The sequence below is a fragment of the Diorhabda carinulata genome, chromosome 11 (assembly GCF_026250575.1).
Source record: "Diorhabda carinulata isolate Delta chromosome 11, icDioCari1.1, whole genome shotgun sequence".
Lineage (NCBI taxonomy): Eukaryota > Metazoa > Arthropoda > Insecta > Coleoptera > Chrysomelidae > Diorhabda > Diorhabda carinulata.
In genome coordinates, this window is record NC_079470.1 from 11,974,156 (window position 1) to 11,986,016 (window position 11,861).

At 30.2% G+C, this 11,861-nt stretch overlaps 1 protein-coding gene across 1 annotated transcript; it reads left to right on the top strand.

The window, feature by feature from the left end:
* Positions 1-159: 159 nt before the first annotated feature.
* LOC130899582 (importin-4-like) lies at positions 160-11,809 on the top strand. The gene is made up of 16 exons (XM_057809621.1): positions 160-511; positions 610-782; positions 878-1,052; positions 2,573-2,758; positions 4,010-4,267; positions 4,332-4,554; positions 4,605-4,950; positions 5,337-5,563; positions 5,619-5,854; positions 5,907-6,109; positions 6,165-6,510; positions 8,827-9,012; positions 9,075-9,283; positions 9,343-9,475; positions 10,124-10,301; positions 10,566-11,809. The coding sequence occupies exons 1-16, from the start codon at positions 458-460 to the stop codon at positions 10,691-10,693; spliced, it is 3,261 nt and encodes a 1,086-aa protein (XP_057665604.1). The 5' UTR covers positions 160-457; the 3' UTR covers positions 10,694-11,809.
* Positions 11,810-11,861: the final 52 nt, after the last annotated feature.

Genomic DNA, 11,861 nt, shown 5'->3' on the forward strand with positions numbered 1-11,861 from the left:
TATTCAATTATTACATCATATATGAATTTTCTTTACTACTTGCTATATATTATACCCTATAGGAGTGGATCCTTGATATAAACAAAGGTGTGTTATGTACGCGTTATGACATAAATAAACTGCTCAGCAAAACGCTTATGAATTGTCATTTTCTAACGTGTATTTAAATAGCGTACAGTTGATCACTTACATAAATATTAAAAACTTTCTATCTCACTCATATCACATAAACGTTCTTCAAAAAGGTATATGCTTCTTCGTTAATGATTAAATTTAGTCTCTTATATTACGCACGGATAATGATTTTAATTGGTTGTAAATTGAGGGAATATGAACTGTGTATGCATTTACAATATTCATAATTAGAAAAAAATTACAACCTACAACCGACTTCATCTTAATTATTAAATACGTTCAATTCGATAAAATTGTAATATACTTAGAGTTATTTAACAATATGGAAGAAATATTATCAAAATTATTAGTGTCTAACAGTAAAACTATTCAAGAGGTAAGCTCAAAAAAAATTAATATTTCTAACCTCACATTACACGTGCATATATTTTAAATTTTAATATAAAGAATTGTAAAAATATATGTATGTTTTAGGGTACCAAAGAACTTCGAGAAGCCTTTAAAAAACCCGAAGCAGTACCGGCGTTATGCGATGTACTAGTAACATCTTCTCACCCGCAAATAAGACAATCGGCTGCTGTTCTTCTAAGGAGAAAATTCGGTAAAAAGAGATATTGGAGCAGAATCAATGTTGACATAAGAAACAGGTTTTTATTAATATGTCTATTAACACATCATTTCCTTTCAATAAAAAATTTAATATGATATAATTTCAAATATGAAGGTATAAATAAATTTTTAGAATTAAAGAAGGTATGCTTCAAGCTTTGGTAAATGAACAGGAAAAATTGGTTAAAAATTCGATTGCTCAATTTATTGGTATTATAGGAAAACATGAGTTTCCTGATAATACTTGGCCTGAAGTTTTGCAATTCATCCATACTTTGACTAGCAGTGAAAATAATTTTGATAAAGAGGTAAAGCTGTTTTTAGTATATAATTTATATTGAAATCAACCATGTATTTTTCATTTATAAAATTTGATACTAATAATAGTAATGCCATTGTAAGATATATTCATAAATTTAACAAAGAGGAGCCCAATTGAAAAGTCAATAATTGACTATTTCTTAATTAGTCCTTAGAAATTGAATAGAGTAAAAGATGCTGCAAGGCAGGCTGAAATTGGTAGTGTGCACTGTGTACTTAAAATGATTATAAATATGATAAAATCACAAAGGAAAAATGCAAAAAGAAAAATAGTGTACTGCACCTTAGGGCTAGCCCATGATGATTGACCATATTCATTGTATTAAAGCATCAAAACCACTTCAAAATAAACTATTCATTAAATAATAAAATAAGTAGTTGAACATCTGACGACCATACTAAGAACGCCAGAATATTAAGACCTCTATCTGTTTATAGACTGCTTTCAAATACTGAAAAATTCTATTGTATGAAAGGTTATAATTATCTATAAGGGTGAAAAGAATGGATAGAGTGACTGCATCACATACAGAAAATGCCATATTCTGGAGCAACAAAAAAATGATGGATATAGACCGACGAGGAACAAGAAAAGATGGTGTGTAGAAGTGATGGAAAACCTAAGAGAGAGAGAGAGAGAGAGGAATTAATTCAGGAATCATTTCTGAGTTATAGGCCTGTTGGTAGCATTTATATAATTAAAAGTTTTTAACGTAAGTTTTATTTTACACAAGACAAATAATGGAAAATATTTTGAGCCCATCAAAAATTAACTTCAATTAAGTTACTGTAAAGGAGTAATCCAGGGCACGCACTTTAGCCTCTGATCACACAGTTTAAAACCTGTATAACTTTACAACTAAGGATCGAAAACATAATTGGAAGTGGTAAAGTTGTTCTTATTGATTAACACTTTGAGCTACTATAGGGTGCATCTCGTTTTTTTTACATTTATATAACCTTAAAACACAAATTACGGTGCTTTTTCTTCATTAAAATTTGAACATTCAAACTTCTGTATATTTGTAACAGATAAAATTTAGTAGTTATACCACATCTCATTTTGAAGCTTAAACTTTAACGTTTAAAATGAGTTTTTTAAAATCTTTTTACGTCATGTAGGAACCAAGGAATGACTGATAAAGTGTCAAATAATGTCAATTTCGCATTATATTGATGATAACTTTTCAAATATTGATTTATGCAAAAAACTGTAGATACATTTTTTGAAGACCTTTTTAAAACAAATCTTTTTTATTTGAAACTTTTTTTATATACTTCTTTGTTCAAGAGTTATTACAAATTACTCGACCAGGTAGTAAAAGCTTTAAAACTGAGGGGAGTAAGAACGGCTACGGGACCCCCGCTAGCTGCCGTATTATAGTTTATATAATTTTATTTCATTAAAACAAAAGTATACAAGGTGTATTTTTGTTTGTATACAATATTATTTTTATTAAACAAATTCCTTCTCCTGACGATGTATTGAAAATAGTTTTTCTTTTAGCTTGGAATGTATACTCTTTCAATAATGACTGAAATTGCTCAAAGCTCATATATAGTTCACGCAGAATCTTTTGCTATTCTGTTCACAAATATAATCAATAACGTTACAGACTTAAAATCAAATTTAGCATATTATACAGTAATCACAATGAAAAATCTTGTGTCTGTTATTGGTGGACATCAGCAGGTAAGTGTCGTTTTAGTTTAATCATTAATTAAATCAGTGGCGTAGCGAGGAGGTGGTGCTTTGGGCGCTACTAACAAAGGGGCGCCTAATGGCCCCCAAATCAAATAAATCCGATATTATAATTGAAACTTTCCCTTCATTCAATGTCAATGGTCTAATGACAAATTGTCGAATTTAATTTCAGATTTTTTTTCATATGGCATCTCTATGAATTGAAGATTTTATGAGAGGTGTAATCAGCAAATACAGTGAATTAATTTTGGTAGCAGTTATTATTTTCTCTCAATCTATTTCAACTAGTATCTTTGATATCCTCATGTTGTGATAAAAGCAGTTTGAACTCTTTTTGATTGAAAAAAAAGAGAAGTAGTAGTCAACAGTTTCTGTAGAATCATTGATTTTTGAAATTAATTATTTAACATTAGAATATTGTGGAGGTTATAATCGGTCATAATAGCCACTAGCTCTTAAAACACGACTTTGTAAATACTATTTATTAACATAAAATATAAACAAATAAAGTGGTTTTCAATAATCTGATTACTGTTCTCGTTGGATGTCAAGATTATTAAAACACGCTATGCTCTCTTAAATATTAATCCTATTGTATACAAAATTTATGAATAATTATATTTATGGTCATTAGAGTCACATCAATATAAAATAAAAGTAAGTAATTTCTTGGGACTTGAAGTGTCTAAAGGACATTTAGAATCGCTTAACTATGACGTTGGTTCCCATTAGGAGGGGTCAGTGTACAATAAATCACATTCACATTAAAATAAGACAGAAATTATGTAATTCGTTACTTTAATAGTGTATAAAAAACGAGATTGTGTAACTTAATATATGGTTAACAGATCTTAATAGGCCTTCTCAAGGAATTACCCTGACTGTCTGCTTTGAAGTTTTTGAGGACAGGTAGTGCATATGCACTTCTAAGGGATTCTCGTTGTATCATCAGCCCACCTTTACACACTAATATAATTCCCCAGTTTTCAAAAGTAACCTAATTTAGCCATCGATGGTCTTTTTTTAATTTCATAGTGTAGTACAGGTATATGTATATAGATTTGTATGCTATCTACCGATGCTACTATAAATGTTTTTGTGTGTTTTTGTTTACAGTGTCTATCATCAAATATAAATTTCGAAAAACGCATTAAATTCGGTACTCGATACTTATATCCTTACGTTTTAGTTGTCTGACCACAATTTGAGATTAAACACTCTTACTGTATTTATTTTTAGATGATCAACGTATATCATTCTCTATTACCAAAAATACTTCAAATAATAAACACGATGGCAATCGAAGATGAAAAAAAAGCAGTAGATATGTTTGAACTTCTAGAAGAACTTATTGAATTTGCTGTTAGTGTGGTGGCGCCACATTTGAAATCAATAATTGAAATGTGCCTTCAGTTAGCTAGTAACAGTGGTACACCGAAATCTGTTCAAATCAAAGCTATCAGTGTTGTGGGATGGTTAATAAGGTCGAAAGGAAAGGTTTGTAAACTTTTTCATCGCTAGCCAATGGAAATTATATAATAAATTGATGTTATTCTTATAGGTAGTTCAGAAAAATAAACTTGTTGAACCTATTATCGACGTTTTGATACTTTTAATGGCCCAAAAACCGGAAGATGAGGGCAACGAAGAATATTTCATGGGTGATCCAGATCAATTTACATCCATTACAGCTGCAACTCAAACTCTAGACCTCATCGCTCTTAATATCCCAGCTGAGAAAGTAATACCTTACGTTTTGACTAAAGTAGAGCCAGCAATACAAGGTAATATAATTATAGTATAGTTGATTACATTGATTATTGTAATTTTTAAGGTGGGGAAATTTATTCTCAGAAAGCTGCGTATTTATCGTTGGCTGTATTAGCCGAAGGTTGTTCAGAATGCATTAGAAACAAATACCTGGAAGCTTTCCTCAAATGCGTTTGTTCAGCTATACACAATCCTAATGCAGTTGTTAGAAATGCGGCGTTCTTCGCTTTGGGGCAGTTCGCTGAACATTTACAACCAGAGATAAGTCAATACGCCTCAGAATTATTACCGGTGTTGTTTGAATGTTTGGGACAAACTTTTATACAAATGGAAGCCGAGAAAAAAGATCCTCCGAGTTTAGACAGGTTGTTTTATGCTTTGGAAACGTTCTGTGAAAATTTGGATGAAGGGTAAGTGGTTCTGTATATGAAACCTTAGTTACGAAATTTTTATTCCTCAAAAAAACAATAGTTAATAAACGAGAAGGTCGTTAAAAATAGTAAGGTTACCTGTAGTAAATTGATAAACGAGCATTTCAACTCAATTAAAAAACACGTACCATTAGAATATAACAGCGCAGATTTACTTTATTGATTGAGCATATTTTTATTGCTTTAAAAATAAGATAATTGATAAAATGATTCGAGTCAAATAAATATCATTAATAGAATAATAATTTATTCGAGCAGTTAGTACAGGAAAATACTAAGATCATGTAATAAAGCTGTTGTGTGTAGTGTCCCTATATCTAGGATTAAAAATTTCTTTTAGTAAAATTTTTGTTATATTTTTCAAGATTATTGCCTTATTTGCCTACATTAATGGAAAGAATATTCGCCGCATTGGATCCAAACGGTTTTTCTCTTCAATTAAAAAGAGTAGCACTGAGTACATTAGGATCAGTAGCTAGTGCAGTAAAAGAAGGTTTATTACCATATTTTTCTAAAGTCATCGATATTTTGAAGGTATACATTAATTCAGATCCGAATTCTGAAATTCACCAAATTCAGTGCTATGCAATTGGTAATTATATGTTTCCTCTATGATTTTGATAATTTTAAAGGAGTTTTATTTTTAGAATCTTTGGCAGTTGTAGCACAGTTTATTGGTCCTGAAAACTTCCGACCTTTAACTGGTGATTGTTTACAACTGGGATTAAAAATATTAGAGGGTACATCTGATCCTGATATAAATAAAAGTGTTTATGCCCTTTTCGCAGCTCTAGCAATAAATATGAAGGAAGAATTAAGTCCGGCTTTGCCGAAAATAGTGAATGAAATGATTGGAAGTATTCAAAGTAGTGAAGGAATTGTGGTAAGTTCATCTAACTTACAAATATCTTCTGGTTAACTTTTTAACTGTTTAGACTCATTACGAAGATGAAGACAAGGATGAAATAGATGTCTATGGTGAGTTGTCAGAAGATGACGAGGATATAGAAGAAGACATAGACGGTTCTTCGTCAGGAAGCGGAGATTCTACTCAATGTCGATATTCCGTAGAAAATTCTTATAATGAAGAAAAAGAACAAGCGTGTCTATCCTTAAAGGATATATGTTTAAATACAGGGTAACAATTATAAGAATTAATTTGAAACGCAATTTTTTTATATTTCATATTTCAGAGCTGCTTTTCTTCCATATATCGAAAAATGTTTTGAAGAGATTTTCAAATTAATCAACTACCCGCAAGATGATATTCGGAAAGCTTCAGTGGAGGCACTCCTCCAATTTTGCATAACATTATACAAATACAGTACTCCTGATAACAAACAATCTTTGTACAGAGCGTTACAAATGTTTGTACCAAAGTGCGCTGAATTAATAAGAGCAGATGAAGAAAGAAGTGTAGTTATGGTATGTTTGGATTCTTACACTACACTTTTAGATGAAATTAAAGGAGAAGTTTTCGTTATTGACGGTCATAGAGAGGCTATCATGAACTGTGTTGTCGATGTTTTGAATTTAAAAGTAAGTTCAGTTTACAATTTTTCTGCCTTGTAACTTTGTGTTCATTTAAAAATTAATTCTTCAGAAATTGAATTACATATCGACATATATCATGAAAAATAACTCTTGTTTTAGAAATATACTGAGGATTATTTAATTTATACCAAATACTCGTGACTTTTTTAGTTAAATTGTGTCATGTCTAATGTGAAATTGACTCATCATACTAAAAACTGGTATTATAACAAGAATAATTAGTAAAGAAAGTGAACAATACAAGTTTAATCATCAAATTGTATATTGAATTTATCTTACATATACGAGGGGTCTGAGAAAAGAAATTAGAGTGGAAACATTTTGAGCGATCTGGCAAAGTCTGTGCTAGATTGGTTTGTTTATGACTCTGTCTGAGTTTTAACACCATATATTGATCTTGGACTTTTGTATGTTGTAGTAATTGGGAAACACGAACCTTGGTAGCTGTTCCCACAAGCTTGTACTTCTCCAAAGGATGGGTTCCCGATAAATTAACTTCTGAGCGTTTGCAGGCAAACTCGGTGTTTATGAGCCAGTCGAGTAGGTCTTGTAACTACTACTCTAGGTGGGATTATGTTTAACAGCTCGGAAGTAGGTCTACTGTGGTAGTATCGATAAAGCAGAGTCCATTTATGCTATAAGGGGTCCATTGAGTCGAGCTTCCTCAGGGTATGCTTGGTTTTAAAGAAAGCTCCAAGCTTTTTGCTTGTTAAGTTTACTTAGCTACTTCGGCTAGGATATATAGCTCATAACCTCAACACCCAACAAGCGAACTTAGGGTGATTTTATGTCCAGACAGGACCAAATCCTGAGTAATGCCGTCAGTGAAGTTATATTTTGTTGTGTGTTACAAAAATGGAACATTGGAATTTATAGCAACATTGCAGAATCAATTTTTGTTTTTGTGAATATCCAAATCAGAACCATCAATTAACTTTACGGATGATAACGAGCGTTAAAACATTTTTATTGTACTTGTCAAACATAAGGTGACCCATATACTTTTCTCAAAACCTGTAAGAGTTATGAAAAAAATTTATTTAAAAAAGTTCTTTGTATATAAAGGAATTTTTAGATTATTGACTTTTGGATTATACAGGGTGTCCCAATTTTTTAGTGTCGACATCAACGACAATTTTAAATGGTTTATTGGTTTTTGATTTAGTGGTAAAAACAAAGGTTGGAAAATTCCGCAAAATAAAAATGTGGCTAACTGGCATCAACTTAGGTTTATTGAATTTTCGTGATTTTCGATACTAGAATCATACTGGTTGTCTTTTTTTACTGTGTAAGTTTCGAGTTTTCTAAATAACAAATTATCATTTTTATTAAATGATACACTATGTGTATTATAACTTTAATAGAACGCGCATAAAATGAAGAATCGTTTTATACATACATGCTCTATACTTATATACAATGGTTGTGGAATTATTTGACTTTTTCTCATTTTTGTGCCCATTCTAAATTGAAAATAATGTAACACACTAAGTATTGCATTAAAAAAATAAATAAATATAAAATATTTATCAAAAAAAAATCTATAAAAATATCGTACCCTTAAACAAAAATTTTGGAAAAATGCAATAAAAAATATAATTTTTTTTAGAAATAGGACATCAAATAGATCGGTCTAATAAAATTTAACTTTGTTTTTACCAATAAATCAATAAACTGTAGGGTGTTCCATTTAAAATTCCAAAGTTGATTAGGAAGAATTGGGTCAATAATCAAAAAGTTCCTTTAAGTACATCAAATTTTGACAGTTGATTTGGCCAAACTAGTTCCACAACTGGACTGAAGGACAATTTAAAAGAACATTGCCAATACATAAAAATTCTGATTTGATTTCTAGTAACTTTTTTCTTTCCCGATATTGAAAAATGATTTAAAAGGACATCATTTTGAAACTTTGGAAAATGTTCAAAAGATTTATTGATTAGTTGTAAGCCATATCATTAGAAGAGTTATTACCAAGAGTTTAAACAAAGGTTATGCTGGAATATGATGACCCAAGGGGATAAAGTGTTGTTTCCAAAAAAAATATTCACTTACTTCTTTCTCGCCCTCCAAAAAATGAATTTAAGATAAAAGGGTGGGTTCGATTCTTTTGTTTTAATAGTAAATTACGCAGAATAATAAAAAAATCTTTTTATTTTAAATAAAGGGTGAACCAAAATAGTTATGTGAAAACTTCATGAAGATAGAAATCCTTTCATTCCAAATATTGAATTTCCGTTTGTGATTATTTCTTATCTGAAAATTTGTTATATATTTTATAATATTAATGTTCCATTGTAGACAATGTGTCAGGATACCGATCTAGCTGGTCAAACTGAAAATAACGAAGATGACGTCGAAGCCGAACAAGACGAATTATTATTGGAGTCTGCTGGTGATGTTATACCGAAATTTTCGGCAGCTATACGCCCCGATGATTTGGCATCGTATTTCCCGAATATATTGCAATTAATGTCCGCTAGGACGGTGAGTGGTATTGAATTTTCTATACAATTCATACTTTATTATAATAATTTTTTCAATTTTAGAAAAAGCAACATAGTATCGCCCAAAGATCATTTGCCTTCGGTACTTTAGCCGAATGTATGAAGTACTTGGATATTTATGTAGAAAAATTCGTTCCTACACTATTAAATTTATGGTTTACTGGTGCTAGAGATTCTGCAGGTGAAGTGAGGAATAACGCCATATTCGGTTTAGGAGAAATGATTTTACACGGAAAAGATAAAGTTTTTGGGTAAATTAAAAGTATATGTATATTCTCAAATCATTTAATATTATAAATATTCATTTTAGTCAATATTCGGATATTTTACAAGCTCTTTCAACTGCCGTTTCGAAGGAAACACATTCAGGAACCTTAGATAATATTTGCGGTGCTCTAGCTAAAATGATATTAGTCAATGCTAATGGTATACCATTAGATCAAGTGAGTATCATAATAATTCGTTGTTATTTTGCTTTTTTATGTCTAATACTGTATAATTTGAATTTATACCTCCAGTGATTCTGATTTTTTTGATGTACTGTTTCTTAACATAACATTTTTTAATAATTATCATATTATTTGATACCAAATATTTTTGTTTTGAGGTTTTCTAATACTAAATGTCTCATTTTTCGGTCTTTATTGATTTCAAATCTCATTTATGTTTTTAAATTTTTGCTTTGTGTATGTTAATCAATTTCAAAATTTCTTGTTTGAATATTTTACAAGATTATAGAACATCAAATATTCTGTTTTGTTTTTTGATACCAAATACATCAGTTTTTGTTTTGTTTTAATACACCAAATCTCCTATTTTTGTTTTAACACAAAATCTCCCATTCGTGTTTTGGTTTTTCCATTTTTTGATATCTACTTTTGTTATTGTCAATTTGAGATACTAGAAACATCGGATGTCATATACTGACAATAATTGAATTAATGTTACAATAATTAATGTTTCACTCCCTCTATATTTGAAAAACACCAAATTTTAATATTTCGAAAACAATTGAATAAAGTAAGTAATCAAGTAATATAGTTTTTAGATAGTTTTATTCAATTTAACATTCTAACAAATATATGTTTCAGGTTTTCCCTGCATTTTTACAAAAACTTCCGTTAAGAGACGATTTCCAAGAAAACGAAGCTGTCGTCAAATGTTTTTACTCCCTGTACCAACAGGGAAATTCAGTGCTGAAACAACATTTAGTTGACGTTATAAAAGTTTTAGTTCATATTTATTATAAAGGACAAACACCTAATGATGGTAAGTGCTTTGGCGTCTACTAAGGAAGTTGCTCCAAGATATTCATAATTTTGGTTCAATTTTCATCAACTCTTCAGTTTTTAGACCATTTTATATATTTTTTATGATGATTTGTCTTGATTTTAGGTCTTAGGTCTTTATCGTAATATGACTCCAAATATTTTAAGATCCCAAACAAATAAATTTAAACTTATTTCAAAAAATGTGATTTCCGTGAAATCCAAAAGACATTAAAATTTTTAAATTGTTTTTTTTTATTTCCAGATATCAAAAATGTATTGGGGGAATTTATAAAAACTATCAACCGCGATTTTCCTCAAGAATTTGCTAATTCCGTGTCTTCCCTAGAACCAGCCGCGACAGAATCGATACAAAAACTATTATCATCCTAAATAAAACTTATGTTAAAATAACTTCGAAGCTAAGATGTTCTATTTTCCTGTTGTACTCCAATTTCTGTGCTTTTTTCTTCACGAAACAGAACAAAAATAATTTAATCATAATGTTTAAGTATATATTTATTTATAGAAAGTTTTTACGTTTTACTCAATTGACTAACGTTCTTTGTAAATACCAAACTACAAATATCTTCAAAATCGAAATGAAAATATCATATTTTCACAATAACTGTGTCACACATTTTTGCTGATTAAATCTGTACAATTTTCCTCGTCATCTTGTATATTTCATCATCATCGTCATATAGCTCCCAGTGGAGCAAAGCGCACCTGTTGGTGCTTCAGCAGTTGTAGTAAAACCATGAGATTGCTATCCTCTTACATAGTTATGTGAGCTTCTTTTGATGACGAGGACTCTCCATTTTCTTCTGTTTTTAACTATTTCTGTAGTCTCTTTCCATGTTAAGTTACTTATATTCATCAATCTCATTTCTTTTAAAAATAAATCATGACATATCAATTCAATTGCCTTGTTTCCACTTAATTTAAATTTATAGCTTCCAACTTTACATGCAATGAAGTGGTAAATTAATTTCGCACAAAGTAGAACCTTTTAAACTGAAGCAGTTACAATTAGGAACCTCATAAGTAGATTAAGTGAACTTACATCACAGTATTAAAATTTTATTCAATTTTCTTGATTCACATCAACATATTCGTGGGTATCTATCTTAGTAACACGACTGTTTTTCGTTTTCGTCAAATTTATAAGTTAAACCTCAATAAACTGAGTTTTCTGAGGAGCACGTTTTAGTGAATACACCAAAACCGGTGACAATATTTGAAATGAAACGAGCTCCTTGGAAAAGTATCCTACGCAAATTTTCAGTAGTGTCTGATACACATATCGACTCAGCTCTACCTAGTATACTCTGAAAATTATGGATTGAGGATTTTAAGTCTCTTTGGTCTGATTAGGTTTTTAGGTAGACTAATTGGTAAAAAATATTTTGTTTCTGGAAAGATATTTGAATTTTGGTGAATATTTCATTGTGGCATGTGCCTTTGTTATTTTTATATTGAATTTAATATATAAGTTGATGTAATAAATATTTTATTTCTTTATAATAACCTGTTCCCTTTGCAATATAAATAGCAACCC